At 40.9% G+C, this 21,292-nt stretch overlaps 1 protein-coding gene across 1 annotated transcript; it reads right to left on the bottom strand.

The window, feature by feature from the left end:
• Positions 1 to 1,016: 1,016 nt before the first annotated feature.
• tulp4b (TUB like protein 4b) lies at positions 1,017 to 20,593 on the bottom strand. The gene is made up of 15 exons (XM_084743093.1): positions 20,314 to 20,593; positions 15,513 to 15,782; positions 13,984 to 14,112; positions 13,300 to 13,461; positions 11,682 to 11,862; positions 11,476 to 11,583; positions 11,209 to 11,375; positions 9,744 to 9,968; positions 9,356 to 9,590; positions 7,385 to 7,508; positions 7,039 to 7,183; positions 6,709 to 6,802; positions 6,469 to 6,612; positions 2,926 to 6,290; positions 1,017 to 2,180 (listed from the first exon to the last, which is right to left on the bottom strand). The coding sequence occupies exons 1-15, from the start codon at positions 20,329 to 20,331 to the stop codon at positions 2,064 to 2,066; spliced, it is 5,484 nt and encodes a 1,827-aa protein (XP_084599219.1). The 5' UTR covers positions 20,332 to 20,593; the 3' UTR covers positions 1,017 to 2,063.
• Between the last annotated feature and the right edge of the window lie 699 nt (positions 20,594 to 21,292).

Raw genomic sequence — 21,292 nt, 5'->3', positions numbered from 1 at the left:
AAGTGTCATGTAAAGTCACAACTTAGGTTAGCTAATGCTCACAAAACTCTAGCTAACGATTTATATAGATCTAGTTAGCTTGTGTTTTGCTAACTTAGCTAACTTACGATATGTGAATTGTTTTCTTTTACAGGTCATTCAGGAACATCTTTTAACCATCTTCAGCCTTGCACACAGCATATCTCAGTACAGCAAAAACAACATTGACCAAGGTACCAAACTTGCTCAACTGTTATTGGAACACAGAGCAAAAAGGGGCGGGACTTAGGAGGCGTCAGTTGACCTTTCTTGAGTCCTAGCCCTTTTCGCACTATGTTTGTTTCCCTACCTGTTTCCTGTACTTAGATATGCTGTATGCTCATCTGTGTTGAAAACCAAACCAGATTTTGAAGATGATTAAAAGATGTAGCTGGGGGACATGTAACAGTGACATATATTCACATCTTAATTTAGCTAATGTTAGCAAAATTCCAGCTAAAAAGGTAGCAAACCTACATCAATAATAGAGAGGCAAAGTCAGTCTTCTGGTGTGCCCGATTGGACCTAACTTTGGAAAAAATAGGAACAGTAGTCTATGACCAGCAGTGTTGCCAGATGTACAATAATTACTACATTTGTACCACAATTTCAATAACTGTATGATACACAATCAATAATTCCAAAAAAGGCCAAATATATGATAATTTTGACATTTTCCATAATGAAACCTTGTTTGAGAGAAAACAAATCACATTAGCATTGCACTGATCCAGCAGCTGGCGGAGCAGTGACACAGTCTGGGGCTTATATTTTGACAGGTGGGAACAGAAGGAGTGAGGAGCTGCAGCTCTGCATGGCAAAGTGTGCAGCTTTATATAAATATAAAAAAAAAATAAAATTATGTTTTGAATTGAAAAACATCATATGTGTAATTTGTGGTACAATTCAAATAGGATTTTTTTTAAAAATTGTCTCTTGCCATTTGCTAACATTAGCTCACTTGAGATGTGATCCTTTAGTAAAAATAGGAAGTTGACCGAGGTACCAAGTTTTCTTAACTGTTATTGGAGCACAGAGCAAAAAGGGGCGGGACTTAAGAAGGGTCAACTGTAGAGGGAAGTTTTGGAAATGAAAAGGATCATGTAAATTTACACATGAAAAAATGAAAAATACATTGTCAGATCATAACAGCTCTGGCTCAATAATGATTTGCAGTACTGTGGCCAAAATAATATGATTTATGTTCATTGCACCACTTCATAGAAGTTTCATGAATAGAAAATATACAAACTATGGCAAACTGTACTCAACTCTTCATGTTGCAGTTGCAGAATCAATATATTCTTCTATTGCACTTTCAGCAATTTAAACATATAATGTAGACATTTAAGAAATAACACAAACTAACAAATTACTGCCCTGAACAAAAGAGTTTTGAATGAAGAATAAAGCTACAAATAAAGGAAAAACTAAATAAATTGCTTGATATTCATGAGAAAACCTTGCAATTTATTTACTTAACACTGAATTAAAATAGTGCAGTGTTTGTATTAGATATGGTATGGCTTTATGAACATTTATTTGCAATTTTGAATGTCACCATACCTCACAATGACATTACATATGAAATATTTATTAATTTGAAATATATTGAATTAGCCAACATTTAGAAAGGGGAGTCTTTGGCACCAGACATGGTACTAAACCTCCATACTTCTTTTAAAATCCATTCCAACATGTATGTAGTTTATTTATCCAGGGAAGGCTGACCTTTTTTATATAACTTACTAAATAATATCTGAATAATAAATAATATTAGCATGAGTACATTCAACATATGAGCTAGAAATGATGGAGCAACTGGTTTAGTCTCCATGACTACTGACCTGCACTAACTTTGCCTTCAACAGACTGATTGTAAATCATCTGCATGTGCGAGACCAACTTGTATATTAATCTCCTCTTTAAACAAAGAACCACCACAACAACACAGACGTTTTCCCAGCTCTAGCCCCAAACTCACTGGGGTGTAAGACCTTTGTGGCTTCTCTTGAGTTTGTTGACAACAACACAAAATAACCTTTTCACTTCAGCCTTTGAGTCACATTCGCCAAGGCAACAGCAAATGCCTGCACTGCTGAGAAAGGATACTGGAAATCCAAGATATAAGCATTTCCATCAATTCGTCCAAACTGCATCACCTGAAGAAGACAGGAAAGAGGAAGACATTTCAGAAAGCATGCATTTATCAATTTACAACACTTATTTTCATTTGATTTAGTCATGTTATGACGTGTTAGAAAGACATCCAGGAGGTTAACTTTAAATGGTTTATCTGTCAAACCATTTTTCAGACAATCTTCTTGATACAGACACCACATCACTTTTAATAATTCTTTTATATCTGGCTAAAAGTGTATCTTGCTGCAGTGATCTTGCCCACAGGTCCCCACAGTCAATATGTGGATATCACAGATATTGTCCCTTCTCCCTCTGGAGAAACTGATAAATGACAAATTCTGAAAACTTTGCAAACCCCTGGATTCTTTGGTTTCTTACAGAAACTCTGACTCACTTGTCCTTGTAAGGCACAGGCTGATTTCTTTATCCGTTTGAGCTCTTTATTTATTTACTATCATATTCCTGTACAAATTATTTATTTCCAGTCATGTTCTGAATATGACTGTAAATAAATAAATAAATTAAACAGGATTTATTTATTTACAGTTACATTCCTGTGATATATGTTTATTTCCATGTCATATTCCCTCCACAAATTATTTATTTACAGTCATACTCTTGTAAAAAAACAACCAACAGTCTAAAACCCAAAGATATTCAAAGCAATTCATTACATTTGAAAAGCAGAAACTTTGAAAATTTGAATAGAAAAATATTTGCAAATCATTTCAGCTCTACATTCTTTAGGATTCCTTATCACATTACCTGTCTACCGTCCAGCTCTATCTGAAAGTTCTTTGCTGACTCCTGCGTGACTCGTCCTCCAAAATCGAGCTGGTAGACCTGGGTGGCTTCATTCCACAATGGCTGTTTATTGGCCATAACGTAGACAAATCCTTGGCTTCCCAAACTACGGTCCTCTCTTTCATTGGCCTTGCGGCACTTTATCTCCTCCAGCTCGCTCGCCATGCGCATGCTGCGCTTGTTCTTCCAGCTCTTCTTGCTGCTCTGGTTCTGATTCATGAGCTCATCGCCGCTGATAAACAGCTCGGGCTCGCTCTCTGAGCTGTCCTGGAACTCATTTGTGGTCCTGCTCATCTTCTTGGTTTTATTGAGCTGCTCTCTCTGCCCCTTGGGCTTCTTCTTCTCTCTGCTGCCGAGCCTCGGGCTCGAAATGAGGGTGTTGAAGTCGGAGAGCGCGCGGCCCTCCTTTCTGGACTTGCCCTCAGAGACGGTTGGCATGTTCGCCTCCTCGGCTCTGCTGTCCAGCCTTTTACGGCTCTTCTTGTTGAAGCGCTCAGACTCCTGCGGTACGGGGCTTTCATTCAGAGAAGATGGCTCTGGAAAGTTGTTGGCAGACTCTGCAAGATCCTCTGTGGCACTTTTGGATGGTGGTAGCTCAGTGGGCGGAGGAGGAGGAGGGAGAGGGGGCGGCGGAGGTGGTGCAGTAGGAGGAGGTGGTGACAGAATCGGCTTTTCTAAAATTTGATGAGTTTTGGTGGGGAGGGGAGGTGCAGGGGGGTCTTGCATTGGAGGTGGGCAGGGGTAAGGGTTCCATGGGTGGAGGTTGACAGGGTGCAGCTGGAGTCCGGCACATGAGCTGGCGCCTGGGTACATCGGAGGGAGAGGGCAGCACGCCAAGTTAGCTAGATTTGGAGGATAACCTGGTGGCAAGACCAAGTTGGGATCCTGCTGAGCAAAAGGAACTGAACCAACTACGTCATTTGGAGAACACTGAGGTGGAGGGTTCTGTAGCGTCTGAAGCGGAGGACCGCTGTGACCTACACCTGGAGGAAAAGGTGAGAGGGATATCTGGTAACCTGATGGGAAAGTGAGAGTGCTTGTGCTCGGACTCGTTGGAGGTTTAGTGGTGAGGACAAACGGCAGCCGAGTCATGTCCAAATGCTGAGCTTGACTGATGATTAGAGGTGGCGGTTTATGAGGTCCGGGTGGAGGAGCTAGCATTGTTTGCTCTGGTGTGAGCCAGAACTCCTCCGTTGTGGAGGTGTCCCACTGGTAAGGCGGAGGGCGTTTAACTGTCAAGCTGACATCGCCGAGAGTCAGCTGACGTACAGATTTTTCAAGGTGACACTGCTGATTTAAAGTCTCGTCTTCAGTGAAGGCAGAGTTAACGTACACCGTCCTGTCCCTGCTGTTATCGACAGCACCCAGCAGGCTGTAAGATGACTGCGAGGCCAGGGGGGAGGCACCTTTAGAGTGCACGATAATGGTGCTGTGATGAGCTCCTTTTCCTGGTGGGAAGTCCTGCCTCACCACCGTGCCGCCTGCGATGCCACTGCTTGTCGTCCCACCTCCGCTGACACTCACACTGGTGCTGCTGCTGTTGCTGCTGCACTGTGTGCATGTGTACAGAGCTGTGGGTACCCTCTGCTGGTAGGTAAGCGCTAGTGCACTGTTTATCTTAGCCTTGGAGGGAAGGGTTCTTGAGCTTTCCATCATCTGTGGCACTTTAAGCCCAACATCCCTGCGGTCACGACGTAGAGTGGCGTGAATCAGGCTGCTGTCGATTCTCTGAGGAGGAGGAAGTGTAGCGGTGACTTGATTGGCCGGATCAGGGTAAGGAGGAGGGTCTCCACTTGGTATTGAATATCGAGGGACAGAGAGACGGCTCAGTGTTGCTGAGCTGTAGGGTAGCTGAATTTTTTTATTCTCAGAGGACGTGACTTTGAGTGTGGCCGAGCCATGCATGGCATATGCATTTTGGTTGCGAATGAGGCGCCTGCGTGGCCGACAAACCTCCTCCACGTTCCCACTGCTGTCAAAGGTCGTGATCCTTTCATACCCCAGAGGTGTTGGGTACTGTAACGTGACAGGGTGAAGCAAGAATTCATCCTTCTTGAGGCAGGGGTCTGGCGCCAGGACACTTGGGCTGTCACAGTTCGTAACGAGAGTTTGAGGCGTGGTGGCGGCTGTAGCTGCTGCCGCTGCTGCAGCTGCGGACACTACAGTGCCCGGGTATGGAGGAGGAGGATTAGCCTTCCTCATCTGGATCTCCACAGATCCGTCTATGTCAGTGAAGGGAGGTAAAGTCCGTGGCAGACTCGGCTTCAGAGTGTGGCCGTGCTCTGCCCTGCTGAGCCCCGGCTCAGTGGTAGGTGGAGGAATCTGAGGCAAGAGATGAATCTGCTGTAAAGAGATGGTTGGATAGCCGGTCGGAGGAGGGGGCAGCGACATTTGCATCTTCAGCTGCTGCTGCATCTGTTGGTGCTGCCTCTGCATCTGTTGGTGTTGCTGTTGGATCTGCTGGTGCTGCTGCTGGAGCTGCTGCTGCTGCTGCCTCATCTCCTGGATCTGCTGCCGGATCTGCTGCTGCTGCTGCTGCATCTGCTGCTGCTGTTGCTGCATCTGTTCGTGCTGCAGCTGCATCTGTTGCTGCTGCTGCTGGATCTGATGTTGATGCTGAAACTGTTGGGACGTCACTTGCTGTTGATTTTGTTGCATTTGTTGGTGCTGCTGAACCTGGTGTTGTTGATGTTGATGCTGCTGTTGATGGAGCGTCTGCTGGTGGTGCAGTTGCTGTAGCTGTTGTTGATGTTGCTGCTGTAATTGCTGCTGTTGCTGCTGTGATTGGGACGGATGGTGGTGTTGCTGCTGCTGTTGCTGCTGCTGTTGTTGATGATGATGCATTTTCTGCTGCTGCTGCTGCTGTTGCTGCTGCTGCTGCTGTGTCTGCATTTGTTGCGCCTGCTTGGACTGCTGTTGGCGAGGCTGCTGTGAATGAGACCGCTGCGGGTGAGGCTGCGGTGGGAGATGGTGAGGTGGAGGTGGAGGAGGAAGAGTACCAGGAAGAAGAGGACCCATCTCCAGCCCGTTGAAGATCACTTGACCAGGGTTTGAGTATCTAGTTGGCACTGGGTACGGTGTTGCAACTGCATCCTGCCCATGATCAGTGACGGGGACAGAAGCAGCAGCTGCTGCAGCTGCGGCTGCTGCAGTGGCTGTAGGGTTGGTCAGGACGTCAAGCTGAATATTCTGATTGGCCAGAAGAGACTGAACCAGGCCGATGCTTTGAGTTGGAGACATGGCCTGAGCTGGGCTGTGGATAGGAGCGATGGGAATGTTGACAGTACAGGGAGGATTGTCTCCTGCCACTCCAGATGGCCCCATCACTTTATCAAAACACAGAGGAGAACTGTGTCGGTGACGTTTAACATATACAAAAACTGAGCAAGATGCATTGAGACTAAGGCTAAGGTGCACCAACAAGGAATCATTTTAAGATAGATTACATCATAATTTAATTTTAAATTATGTTGCAACAAACTTTGTGCTTTTATTCATCCATACCTGGTAAGTCATCCTCATCCTCACTGAAGACATTGGGGTTGAACACAGGTAGGCTCATGAAGTCATGAGAAATCTTTCTCACTTCTGGAAGGTAGATTGTCATCTGTCTCGGTTGCAGATGAAGCAAACTTGTCTTATAGATGACTGAAACATAAAGTAGAAGAAATTTATGGTGACTTTTACAGTAAATTAACCAGGACTGTCAATGTGATGTGTATGTGTGGCTTTTGTGACATTTACCTGCACCAAGATTAGCAGGGAGAAAAGTAGCAAGTCCAACAATTTTGAATTTTGTCCCCCAGATGTTGGATGTGACTTGAGCAAGGTAGTTGTGCTTTGAAGCAGAAGATAAGGAAAGAAAGATGAAAATTATCAGCGTGAGAAGAAAAGGCATACAGAACCTACAAGTGTGATTTATCAGGTAGCAGGGAAGACAAAGACATATAGATATATAGACATATAGATAAAAAAAAAAAAAGATACGTATTTGTTTGTTCGTTTTGATTTTTTAAAAATTGGATTACTTTGACAAGACAAAGTACTAATGCAGTGGATAGTGCAGATTCACACCTCTGTGATCCCATCCATTGAAAACTCTCGACGTGTCAGACTGGGAGACCGAACTGGAGGCTTCTTTGTTGGTAACCGTGGCGACCGTTGGCCTTCCTGATTGGCACGTGAAAGTTTGGGAGATTTTCTCGATTCCATGTTCATCCTTTGAAACGCAGGCACGAATTATTAAACTGTCTTTTTCCTTTTTGAAATATGACATTTTCATCTGAGATCAATTAGCATGGTGAAACAAATGCTACGGAAATATCTTCAAACGCTCTGTGGTTCATGCCTGAGTGATGTGTAAAAAAAAAAAATTAAAAAGTTTATTTATATAATCTGTGACATGAAGAGTTAGGGTGACCTGTTTCCTCGGGATAACTTTGGCGACTTCTTCCCAACCCACTCATCGCTCAACTCAATGTCACTGGAGTCAGAGCAGTTACAGCTGTCAGTGTATGAGATCATGGGATTCACACACACCTCCTCTGGGAAAAAAAAAAAAAACACAAAACAAAAAAAGGTGAGTTTGAACTGGCCCTGCTTAAAGATCATTATTAAAAGCACGCACGTTTCCAGAGGCTAAATGCAGCCCTCGTCCAGCTAGGTCATACAGGCTATTCCGGTATCAAGCCTCAGACTATGTTTCATCAGAAGGGAGCAGTCATCACCAGAGTCTGTATTTGTTCTTACTCAAGGTGAATTATGAGCACACTGCATGAATATGTGCAGTCATTTTAAAATGGAGCACAAGTTTAAAGAGATAAACCAGGTGCAAATGTTCATTTCAAGGTTCATTTTCAAGATTTCTGCCCTTTGGGCTGTACTCTATATAATCCATTTGAAATCTTTTAAAGAACGTTTTGGGACATAGGCTTAGTCAGTTTTCTGTGAGAAGATCAATACCACTCTAATGTTTGTATGGTAAAAATTAAGCCTATGGTTAACAACCAATTAGCTTAGCCTATTAAAAAGACTGTTGTTTAAATGTCGCATCTTTTGTGTCAATGAAACATATGCAAAAAAAAAAAAAAAATGTATTTAAGTACTGAAATCCCTCTCTTGTTGTCATGGCAACTCAAGGACATATAGTGTCCAGTGTCTGCCCAAGACATAGCCTTAACGTAACTTGTCATTCTGCTGCTTGTAACTTTGGACAAAGTTAAGCTAGCTGTTCCCTTTGCTTCCAGTCTTTATACTAAACTAAGCTAAGCTAACGGTCTCCCAGTGTTGCCAGATTGGGCATTGCAGTGTGCAGGGTAAAATCAGATTGGGCAAGTGGACAGAGTTTGGGCTTAACATGAGTTGGGCTGGTTTTTAAACATATAAAAATTACAGTATATTCATAAAATGCAGTTCTTGGTTTTGCCAACACATTCAGCACGACTCTGATATGACATATTTTTTATTCAGTCTGCTGTGAGGAGATACCATCATTACCACCCACCCACGGCTTACTCTATAAACACTCACAAGCTGTGGTGTTTTTGCAAATCTGTATTTTCATTGTAACAGAAACCTCTACGCTTGTAACATTATAACCCAATTATTTCTTTGGCTTTTTGATAGCATGAGATTGTCTTTTCTTCTATTTTTAAGGCAGAGGGCAGAAATAGAAATAGATATATAGTTGCACTGTGCGATGTAGCTTCCTATCTATGTTCTGGCATTCTTGTGAACTCTTGAATTGTTGTTGCACTATTAATTCATATGTATTATTTATTGTAGATCATTTTGGACCATTGTGATCAACTCCTGGCTTTAGTCACATATTACAGACATGATAAGAATATAAATATAATCTTCTAACTCACAATAACAAAGCAAATAAGCATAATTCCCAAAATTTCTATTTTCAGAAATATGCTATACTTTATACTACTTATTTAGCCAATCAGTTTACCTAGTTTACATAAAAGCACTGTAAGCACTAGTGATTCGTGGGCTGTAGTTAATCTGTGTATTGGGCGGGGCATAAAAATTAACATTTATTAGGGGATGGGTTGCAGGTGAGAGATCAGGTGTCTCCTCACTACAGGAGAAGTTGTGTGCACATTTTTGTGCGCGATTAATTCTGTTTCCTCTGGAGATTTTCCTCTGCCATGTCAAGTTTATAAAAGATAATATAAGCTACAAGGACCAGTAGAGGTGCAGATGCGAAATAGGGTGTGTCTCCCCAGCTGTCTGCGCATCTACACACAAGGCACAGAAGCACAACTTCTTTCATTATTTAATTCTGTAAGCACCCTCTCTAAACAGTTCTAGTAAGCAGTTTTCACTTTTTATTGGAACTTCAGTCAGTCAAAGAAATATTCTCTGTAAGGCTCACGCCCACCTGCTTTGCTGTCTGTTTTAGGATCCATGATGACAAACTCTGGCCGCAGTTTACTGATGCGCCTTCCTTTGAGAATCGGCACCAGTCCTCCTAAATATTCTAGGTAGAGAGTGTAGCAGGGTCCGCCTGCCTCCGGGCTGTCCTCTGCTCGCTTCATGGTGCAGTGGAGCCTCTCATTCCCAGCTGTGGGATAGCTGACAAAGTCGCGGATGTTGTTGGGGTCAGGGATTGGGGGCTAGAACAAAGAGAGGAAAGGGCTGAAGAATCGCTGGACACTCAAATGAAAACACATCTCAGTCAGCAGTTTTGCAATATCACAGTGTAACAAAGTTGGCAAGAAGCTGTCTGTGACTGTTACCACACAGCAGTTAATCAGGGATCAATGCACCTTGATGGTCGGTATGAAAGCAGTGGTGACGTAAGAGCAGAGCAGCGAGGGCATGTTCAGTTTGCCCACATCTTTCTCCTCTCGCAGGGCGCTGGCGATGCCCTGCTGGCATAAAAGTTGGAGGCTGGCCACCCGGTGCTCCACGCGCACCACGTACAGCGCTGGTCCACATGCAAGGAACAGACGAGAGTCTCTGTGACCCCAACAGATGGTGGTGATGGGCCTCTGGAAAACAATTATTGACCAGTTAGTAATCAATCAACATTCTTTGGTAGTGAAGTGACTCACTCATAACAGGGATATTTCATGACCTATCTCTTATACGACTGTTTCATCTGCTGTGAATCTTTCCAGTCCTGTCTTTTGGCAATATCTACTCGATTTAATATAATGTACATCATATTACAGTATATTACTATCATTGTTTAGTGTGCATTCAGTCCACGCTCGAGATCTCAAGGTTTGTATATACCTTTAATTTTGTCATTTGTTTTTGTGATTTATGTGTAATAGCTGCTGTGACACTGCACTTTCCCTTTGGGTTTAATAATGTACACTATCCATCTATTGGATTCTCAATTCTGTCTAATTGTGTTGTGCTAATTTCTCTCTTATCTGTTATTTTACTATTTACCATTACTATTCAAGCTTTTAATTGTAAAGTGCTTTTGTTTTGAAAAGTGCAACAGAAATAAAAACATTAAACATTATTTTCACTTTTCAGTTGCGGTTTGGTTAGGCAAAAAAACTACTGAGGTAGGTTCAGAAAAAGATCACGTTTAAAGGTTAAAATAGACCCTTTTCATGATGTTAAGCTTTCTGGCAATCACATGGCCAAGGCAACAGGTACTAGCTAATTACAGTACATTAGTAGTAGCCAATCACAGCACACTGGGGTGGTGCTAGTACCAAATCTTGCAAGAGTTTCGCAAAGCTGGACACAACCCTTCTGGACACGACCGCATTTGATGGACATTTTTGCCATGTTTACTCACCTCAGCACCACAAGTGTTTTTTTTAAGTATGAGTGACTCCAATAGGACTCTTAACATTGTTAAAGCTCTACTAGGGCAGAGAAATATAATGATAATATTTGTCACAAACATAACGTATTCGGTGAAACACATTCTCTGCATTTGACCCATCCAACGTTTTTGGAGCAGTGTTCAGCCACCGTGCAGAGCCCGAGGACCAACTCCAGTTCTAAGCCAGTGCCTTGGTCAAGGGCACTGACAGGAGGATTTAACCTAACATGCATGTTTTTTTATGGTAGGGGAAACTGGGGCACCCGGAGGAAACCTAGGCAAACACAGGGAGATGACACGAACTCCACAGGGAAAGGCTTAGCTGGGATATAGTTGATATAGAAAAACAGACACTGACAGTCTTATGGTTATTGTGCTATTTATTTTATTCTGTTGACCTGGTTATTCCTGCTGTGTAACTCAGTTTACACAGGACTAACCTGTGCCGGTGTTTCCAAAGTGTAGATGTGCTCTCCTTGGACATTATAGAATTTAACAAGGGCGTTCCTCATGATGGAGGCGCAGGCAGAGTCAGCGGGAAGCCCGTGTCTCTCCATGCCGGCCACAGCCAGGAGGTCACCCTGGGAGCACCACTGGGCTTCAACATCTGTGGAGTGAAAGTGGACATAAACGTTACTATTATGGGTCATATTATTAACACAATTCATGAGCATACCGGTAAATGTCACAGTGAAGCATTTTCATACCTTTCAGTCCTGAGCGAATTACAGCAGGAGAGAGGTCATCATAGTTGTTCATTAAGCTGATATCTCCTGATAAGAAGGTGACGGTCAACAAAGGCTTGACTCTGCGTACTTGGAGGAACAAAGAAAAGTAAGTACATTAGATTTCCACGGCTGACAGAAGGTAGCAAGCTGTCATATGAGCCGTGGGGTGGGGGCTGTGTTTGTACCTAAAGGCAGAATATTGTCATCAGAGTCTGTGTCGCTCTCTGTGCTGTCCTCCACCAAGAAATCAGGACAGTTCCAGGACATGCTCACGATCCCGTCAGACTCGTGTAACAGAACGTGGGCGAGCATTCGTCCGTGGCAGTCCATCACTATCACCTGACCATCTGCTGTACCAAACAAGACCTGAGGGGGCATTGTACATTAAACTTTAATAGATGAAATCATGAAGATGCTCTGGAGCACCAAGTACTTGGCAGAAAAAGTGCTGCAAAAAAAAAAAACCATTATGTAAGTTGTTTCATCTTGTGTTTGAGGAAAGCATTCAAAGCAAGGAGAAAATACCTCACCGCAGGTGTATTTTTTTTATTTACAGATAGTTCGGATTATTTGAAGTTGGGCTGTGTGAAGTATTTAACCATAGGCAGTGTATTTCCTGCAGTGGATTGCAGTCGACATGCCAGTTAACAGTATAGCAAGCTAAGCAATGCACAGCTGTGGACAGGGTCAGCAGCAAAATGTATTTTAACCACCTAAAAAAATCTATATCAGTTTAAGTGTACGCTATATTTAGAATATTGTCACTGCTTCACCTTGTCGTCAGACAGCCTTTTCCGATGTGAAACTGCTGACACACAAGCCAAATATTGCTCTCTGTAAGAGGGATGCACCCAAATCCGAATCCATTGTTTAGGAAAGCACAAATAATGCAATGTAAACAGATATTTCTTCTATCCAAAGCTTGTCATTATCATTCAGCAAGTGATGTTTCGATATGCTTGTATATATTTATAGTTTCCAAAGCAAAACAGAATCTTTGTATTTATCATTTAACATTTTTTCAGTTTCAGATTTTTCAATAGTGAAAGAAGGAGGTGGTGGTGGGCTTCAGACAGTTCATAAAACTTAGTTTAGTTAAAAAATAAAAGATAGATGAGAGATACAAGAAAAAAGTGCAGTATGAGGAAATATATCCTATAAATAATTTTATGCCAGGAATAAATCATTTTGATGCTTTGGAAGCAATAATGACCATAAGGTTAGAAAATAAAACATTTGCCCAACAAAAGAGTGAATTCTAGTTTAAACCACATGCACTTCTGGTCTTTTATGTGGATGCAGATACAGAGACAGACACCATTGTTGGTTGAACAGACACAGAGAATGACATCCCTGTGCACCTCTACTTTCCAAAGCAACCAGACTCCTTTTGCGAAAACAGCGATTTTACCTCAAAGAACACGGGAGCTGCTGGTCTACCACTGCCCCAATCTGTTAGTTTGTTTGTGTTATTGTGTGACTAGTGGGTGTTTTCAAGGGTTGGTTCAGAGTCAACAAAGTCACACAATGACACAGACGAAATTAGCACATTGAGGCAGAGGCAGACTGCAATATTTCGCTTAATTAATGGTGGTTTTCCATCGGAAAAGGCTGTCTGAGGGTGTGCAAACCACCATCTACTGTAGGTAATACACTAAATAAATAAACTATGGCTTAGTGCCTCATACAACCCCCCAAAAATATGAACTATCCCTTTAAAGCTATCTTGTATATGCTGTAAGACATAAAGAAAGGTTAAAATATAAAAAGACAGTCACACAAGTTAAAGCAGACAACGCGTACCTGTTGATCATCAGGTGTCCAGATGCCACAGGTGATCTGACTCTCCAGGTTGATCTCGGAGGACCAGTGTCTCTGTCCGCTGACCGAGCCAACTAACACAAAGCCGTCTCTGTACGCGATGAGGGCCTGAGTGCCATCATGTGACCAAGTGAAGTCACTCACCTGGAGGAAAGAAATGTTCACCGTCAAAATATTTGTGTGCATATAAAGGAGGACGCTACCATCAAAATACAGTATTTGTGCTTTGTGAGGTAGTTTTTCTGTGTCATCAGTTGTATTTCAGGCTTCTTCTTGGATGCATATCCTTTAGTGTCTTAATGATGCTGTAACTAAAGCTTTTATTCTATGTCCCTACCATAAACACCTATTTTTAGAATGCAATTTGGTTTAACAAGGTGTCCACTTGAAATACTGCAGAGCAAACCCTTTAAAAAAAATCGGCTAAAACCACTTCTTTTCTAGTTCTCTTGCAGAAAAGATAATCAAAATAGAGACAGCTTCCACCCCCCAGGTCCAAGTGGGAAAGTCCAGGGCTGACGCCACTGTACCCTCTTAAGTTGTAGTAGAATCTGCACCCTTGGATCTCTTATATAACGTTATGAGCAATCTATATTTTCAAGGCCTCCGTGTCACTGCTACTCACTGTAACTGTCATTTTAGGTGATAGCAGAAAACAGTGTGTACCTGTGCTCCTCTGTCGTTCACTAACTCTACAGACCATCTTCCTTCATACTGGATCCAGACAAAAATACCTCCTTCCATATCACAGGTTGCCAGCTTCTGGAAGGGTTCATTCCAACGCACCAAGACAACCTGCGAAAGCCCAGAAAAAACGCTGTTAATACTTTTCTTTGCAAACACGGGTGGCTTTCTGCAGGAACATTCATGATTAATACATGGACAATAATGCTAAATAAAGCCAAGCTAACGCCATTGCAGCTGGACAGAAAGTCACACAGACAAAACACACATAAAGCTGATATCATCTAAATCTGTAAATTGTTGTTGGATGTATTTGATCTTAAAAAAATTAATTTTCAAAGCATGCCATCTACATGTGTTCTGACACATCTATATGTATTCTGATGTTATTCATTTACTTTTACAGTAATATTTCTGATTTATATTGCATGCAACAGAACTTAATAAACATTTTTTTATTTTTCTATGCTACATACATATGTCATAATTTAGTTCTATAATATCTTGCATACTTTCTATTACGTTTTTACTATATAATATAATTGCAATTGTTGGCTACTAAACCTGGAATGATTAGTCGACTAATTAACTAGCGAATCATCAGAAAAATAATCATCAACTATGATGATAATTGATTGGTCACTGATTTTTCAAGTGAAAATGGCTGAAAATGCTGTTTTCAGCCCCTCAAATATGAAATTTTCCTGCTTTTCTCAGTTTTACATCAAATTAAACCGAATAACTTTGGGTTTAGAGCTTGCAAATCAAGACATTTAAAGACATAAACTTAGACTTTGGAAAACTAAAACTTGATTAATCTAGAAAATAATCAGGCAGATTAATTGATAATGAAAATAATTGTTAGTTGCAGCCCTACTGGCTGCATTTCTATATTTCTGCAGATTTCTTGATCGATCTTAATACTCTTCACTGCTGCAACGATGAAATTTCCCTGTGGAGATCACTATAGCTTTATATCCATTTGTCTTATCTTTAAAGACAGTAAACATCGATTTTTAGATCAAGACAGAAGATGCTCCAACACTAAGTTAGATATAAACACATACATGCATCAGTTTTGTCAGAAAATGTTTTCAAAGTGGGAAGGAGACTGCATGAAAGTGGGAAATGAGAGAGAAAATGAAGTTTTTCTTTGGGGAATGGCTCTTTATGTGCGTAACTCTCTTTCAATAAAAACTTATTGTATTTTAATTTATTTTTTTTGTGCCTAATCTGCAAGTTTTGTCACATTGAATTTATTAACGCACATGCAGTTGTTTATTAAAATGATTCTGTTTGATTATTTGATCACTAAACAGTACTGTAGCACTATAACAGGGATAGGTCTGTGTTGGAGCAGAAAAATAAATGGGTATATTGTGGTTATCCAATATATCTGTGATTTATTGCATTTTGTATGACTTGAGATACCAATAAAAAAGACCCTGAGTAAAAAGAGACATATTGCAAAAAAAAAAAAATCAAGCAATATTCCAGAGCTAAAACCCCACCTCGCTGTTGTGTCCTCGCAAGTTAAAATTGATTCTCTGAGGTGTAGTCCTGTCCCTCCTGCAGTGACTCGATGTAAACGTCACCCCAACAACTCCTCTCCCGTTCCCTGTGGCGAGCCAGCCCTCCTCATAGTACCGTCTCCGGCACACCGGCTTGTCTTTTTCGCTCTTGGGGACCCGGCCTTTCCACGAAAGGCAGAGGATGTTGGAGTCGCTGCAGAGGATGGGACCATGTTCCACGGCAGCCAACATCCCTACTGAGTGACCAGGCTGGGTGGGTGGGGGGGGGGGCAGAGGAAGAAGCAAGTTTTTTTGATCTTATCATAGAACGAGATTCAATGTACATTATCAGTTTGTGTCAGCCTGTGAATTTACTTAAAACTGGCTTCTGTTGATCAGGATAATTTGGGACGTACTCTGTTGGAAATGGTCAGCAGGAAGCTGCGCTGTAGTTAGTCAGATAGGGAATCCATTAGCAACAACAATAATGAGGAAAAACATTACGAGAAGAAGTACAGCAAGACAGACCATTAAATAACTGAGATGGAAAATTCATTCTCAGGTCTTGTGGTGACTCAAGCTGCTGAGGAAGATTGGGCAATAGGCCTCGGTGACTAAATGGACCTTGTGGCGAGATTATTCTGTCAATAACTCTCAGCAAGGTCAAAAATGAACTTTCAAACTCAACTTTTGAGCCATCATGGCTTAAACTCTCACTGCTGAGAAAAATAATGATTTCAACATCTACAATTCCATGTGGGCAAACTGTAATATGATCAGAAAGGTCCAGAGCAGACGGTAAATGGACCTTGTGGTGAAACTGTTCTGTCAGTAAATGAAACAGAATGAGTACTGTGATCAAATGAAGACCATGAAGATGGATTTAAAGGGATAGTTTACATGTTTTGTAGTGGGGTTGTATGAGGTATTCATCCATAGTCAGTGTCTTAGCTACAGTGAATGGCAGTTGGTACATTTGGAGAAGCAGCAGGAGCACCAGTGTGGGAAGCTAAGCAATGTTCTCCTGTGGACAAGGTCAGCAGCAAAATGCATTTTAGCCACCTGAAAAAATCAATATCAGTTTATGTGTACGTTATATCTAGAATATTTTCACCGCTTTACCTTGTCGTGAGAAGGTCTTCCCCAATGGAAAGCAGCCATTATATAAGCCAAATGTCGCTCCCTTCCAAGAAACCTGACTCCTTTGCCAAGAACAGAAGATTTTAACTCACCAAACATGGGAGTTGTTGGTCTACCAGCAACTTCCATCGAGGCAGTGGTAGACCTGCTAGCCCTGTGTTCTTCTTGCAAGATAAATTACTGTTTTTGCCAAAGGGGTCTGGAAGCTTTGGCTTATAGAACATAGCTTTCCCTTCAGAAAAGGCTGTCTGGTAGCAAGGTAAAGTAGTGAAAATGTTCTAAATATAGCATGCACTTAAACTGATATTGTTTTTTTTGATAGCTAAAGTAAGTTTTTCTGCTGACTAACCAAAAGGAGCTCAAAGGTTCGAAAAGATCAATAATGCACATATGCTACTTTTAGAATATTTCCAGTGCTTTACCTTATTGTCAGACAGCCTTTTCCAGCGGCAAACTGAAGTTATTTAAGCCAAGTCACCAGACTCTTTTGGCAAAGTCAGTCATTTTACCTCACAGAGCACCGGAGTTGCTGGTCCATGACTGCCTCAATCGATTAGTTTATGTGTTATTGTGTGACTTTGGTGTCTTCAAGGGTTAATTCAGATTCACCAAAGGGACATAACAACACAAACAAACTAATCAATCCAGGCAGCCGTAGACCAGCGACCCCCGTGTTCTGGGAGGTAAAATTGCTGTTTTTTGCTGACATTTGGCTTATATAACATTGTTTTCCTGTTGGACAAGGCTGTCTGATGGCACGGTAAAGAGTTGAAAATATTCTAAATGCAGCGTACACTTAAACTGACCTCTTTCTGCTGACCCTGTCTGCAACAGTACAAGGCTTCGCATCCACACCAGTTCTCCTCCTGCTCCTCCAAACTGGGAGCGTGCCCACTGCCATCTACTGTAAGTAATACACTGACTTATATATAAGAAAAAAGTGAAAAAGGTGAAACAAAACTCCACGCTGAAAGAAGGGCCATAAATAACTTATAATGTAAAGTCACCAGCTACAGTAGGTACGCAGATACAAATGGGCGTCACCTCACTGAGCTGGTTCAGAGGCACCAAATTAGTGACTGATAAAAAAAAAAAAAAAGGAGCTCATACGCTCTTTGTTTGAGATGTTCCATCCAAATGAGCTTCCTGTGACTGAACAGAGCTCGCAACAGTGAATCACTAAATGTGCCCTTATAGCAGTAAAATCACCATGGCTGCTGCTCATAGTGTTCTAGCTGTTGTTCTATTATTCACTGTCTGTGGAGCAGCTCCAGATGACATCATCTCAGCCATCACAGTCTGTCTTTCATTTCTACAGATTCACAAAGTAAAACTGAAAAGTATCATTGAAAAAAAAATATCACATACGTTCTATTTTAGGACCTTAACAAAAAAAACAACAACAAAAAACTGCAGCGTTGTGATGTCTGTTGAAATACTGTTTCCAGAGTCATATCACAGACTGAGAGCATTCATTTTCAATCCTGTCAAATCTACTGACACTGGACTGACACTGTCTGAAAACAAAATGTCCTCAGGGGCTCACGTGTATATCTTGAATGAGCAGATACATTTCCCAATAACAATATCGACCGTAAGGGAATATTCACTCACAGATCAAACCTTTTAACCCTTTAAAATACAGCTTTGCCATTTTATTTCACATCCAGCGCAACATAGCTTTATGGTACGGATGCACAATATGGATTTTTTTTTTGGATAACAAATTATAACCAGACATCTAGGAGTGAGAAGAATGGATAACTGATTTGAACTTATTTGGGGCTGCAGCTACTGATTATTTTCATTATTGATCAATCCTTTTGTCTATAAACACTGAAAAAAACATTCAGTTGATTGATCGACTAATTATTTCAGCTCTGGATTGCTTCTCATTGCCGATACAATAATATAAGTGATAATTTTTACATTTTTAGATTTTAAAAATAAGTTCATGTAATCTGCAGTTTATACACACCCGAGGGTGTGAAAGAAAGGCTAAGATGCAATGAGCAAAGTCGGATAATTTAATATTCCACAGCTCTGACTGAAAAAAATCTGACGTGACTATTACAACTAAAACAAAGAACAGTTCAACCTCTTCAAATGTTCATTTATTTTATTCTAGCAAAGTTAATCAAAACACTTCACAAATGTACTTTTGCTTTTGTAGAGCATTTTGCTCGAGAATTCAAATTAAAAACCTGCCAAATCTTATATTATTATAGCAGATATGTAGGTGATAATTTCATTATCAGAATAATAAATAATAATATAAATTTCCCATTATCACCAATAATTTTTCTGCCCCAATATTTATCATACAACCCTACTTTATGTTTGTTGAAATCATCTCTCTTATTCTAGGGTTGTATTTTCAGCAGGACAGATGCTATTGAATGATCATCAAAACATTATGGGAATACTACAGGCAGCAATGTGGCTCTTTCATTACAATGTTGTTACTCGGCACAAGGACCATAAAAGTAGAATGTAGAGGTTACAATATAGTGTAGAAATAGTATCTATAATATATATTTTAGAGAATATTACAGAACCAAGACAAAGCTGACAAAAGGGTGGGACAGAGAGAAAATGATGCTATCACAAATCTGTGTGATGCTTCACCACAGACAGCGCCATGGATTTCAGAGCCATGGTCGGGGCCATAGATTCTAATAGAAAGGGTGGATGGCAGGTTAACGAGAGGGACGCATTTTGATCATTGTGCTTAAGAGAGAGATGCTTTGCCTCTTCAGCACCCCTCAAATCACCTACTGCTTACATCTCAGACTGAGTTCAGTCTGTCTCGTCAAATCTACTGAAACTGGACACTGTCTCAAGTCAAAATGTCTTCAAAGGCTCACATGTGTATTTTGATGTAGAAAAAGCTGAATTTCCCAGTAAAAACATCAACTGTAGGGGTATTTCCAATGACATGTCAAACTTTTTAACCCTTTTACATACAGCTTTGCCATATTATTTCTCCTTAGCTTTATGGTTGCTAAAATCATCTTATTCTACTACTACTACTCTACTTTATTGTTTCAACTCTTAATTTATGTTAAATTATGTTTGCGCTGAGTAAAATAGTCAGCCTCCATGTTTTGGGATGCAAAGTTCCATTAAATATATTTTTCATGTCTTGTGCATCATGTGCAGGGCCCAACAGATACATTGGCCTAATATGCACCAAATGTATTGTGTTTTGTAAAACTTTTTTTGTTCTACACAAACACTATGGGCAGCATTTAATGTATATATTTTTAATGCAAATTTAACATTTATTATTTGTGCTATTCATTACTTTCTTCATTTACAATTATTAAAAATACAGTGGAAGTTTACTGTTTCAGTGCTGTGATATTTTGAACAATAAAGTTTGTTTGAGGGATCATTGCACAATATGCAGCTTTATGTATGTATTTTTGCATAATACAATCTGTATGAAGAATATCATTCAATATATTGATATTAAATCAAGTAAAATAAATCAAGTTCTGTGAATTGGAATGATGTTTGGTTGCACAGAATGATTTACACTGACTGGCCCACTGGGAAGTAAATTGTGTATGAGAAAATATTTTATCAAATGTCTAAATAACCTGAAAAATGACTGTACACGTACTGTATTTTCTGATATGACAGGAATACAACATACCTCATAGTTCCTGGGCATGTTGAGTCAAAATTCCTCCATTGAAGGTGTCCATATTTCCATTCAGATGATGCACTGAAGGGTAATGGCTGCTCTGCTCTTGGTGCTTACAATAAAATCTAAGGGGAAGTAAAATGCATCATACAGCCAGATGTTGTCCAGCTCTGCATTCACTTTAAATCAAGCAGCTCTGCACTTCAGAGTTGGCCATGAAATGATGTGAGGCTTCTTTGATGACCAGTGGCCCACCCCATGTCCTCCTGATGTGGCTCTGGAGAGTTGTGTAATCCTGTTGCAATGAAGAAAAGGAGAAAAAGACGAATAAAAACAGCCTTGTTCAACAAGTCAGGTAATTTTAAAAGAGAGACTGAGAGAGGGGTGGCTCTTTGCTTAAAATAGCCGCGTTGTCATTCAGTGCATCAACCTTGAAATTCACAGTTTTTCTCAGTCTCTATGCAACAGCAACACTGCATTGGAGATCAGTGCACTCGCAGTCTCCATGGGTACTGATACTGTCCGTTCTTCCTATTTTACGTCAAACAGCAGAGCAGACAGGCAGGGATGTGAACTCATATATTCAAATTTCTACATGAAAATGACCACTAATGTCTTCCTATGCAGATAAAGGGAATAGAATAGTAACATTTCAATTACAACAGTTAAAACATCAATTTGCCTCTTGCTTTGAATAACAGATGAACAACATCTCATAAAAAGTCTTAGTATAAACCCTATCATCTCCTCTGTGAAGGTCCCTCACTACATTACACATTACATCAATTACATTTCCCATTCAAAGGCGCGTTGTAGCCCATCTGACCGCATGCAGCAGTCTGAATTAGACAATGCTGACGAGCCCAATGAGCTGCGGTGGAAAATGAAGAAGTGCTTTCATCAAAGAGATATATATGGACAGATCGTATTGTGCAGTTTGTACGTACCTGACACCGCTAGAACAACGTTAATCCAGAGGCAGTCGGCG

The sequence above is a fragment of the Lutjanus erythropterus genome, chromosome 18, assembly GCF_056507025.1.
Source record: "Lutjanus erythropterus isolate fLutEry1 chromosome 18, fLutEry1.hap2, whole genome shotgun sequence".
NCBI classification, from domain to species: domain Eukaryota; kingdom Metazoa; phylum Chordata; class Actinopteri; order Lutjaniformes; family Lutjanidae; genus Lutjanus; species Lutjanus erythropterus.
This window is presented reverse-complemented; position numbering and strand designations above follow the sequence as displayed.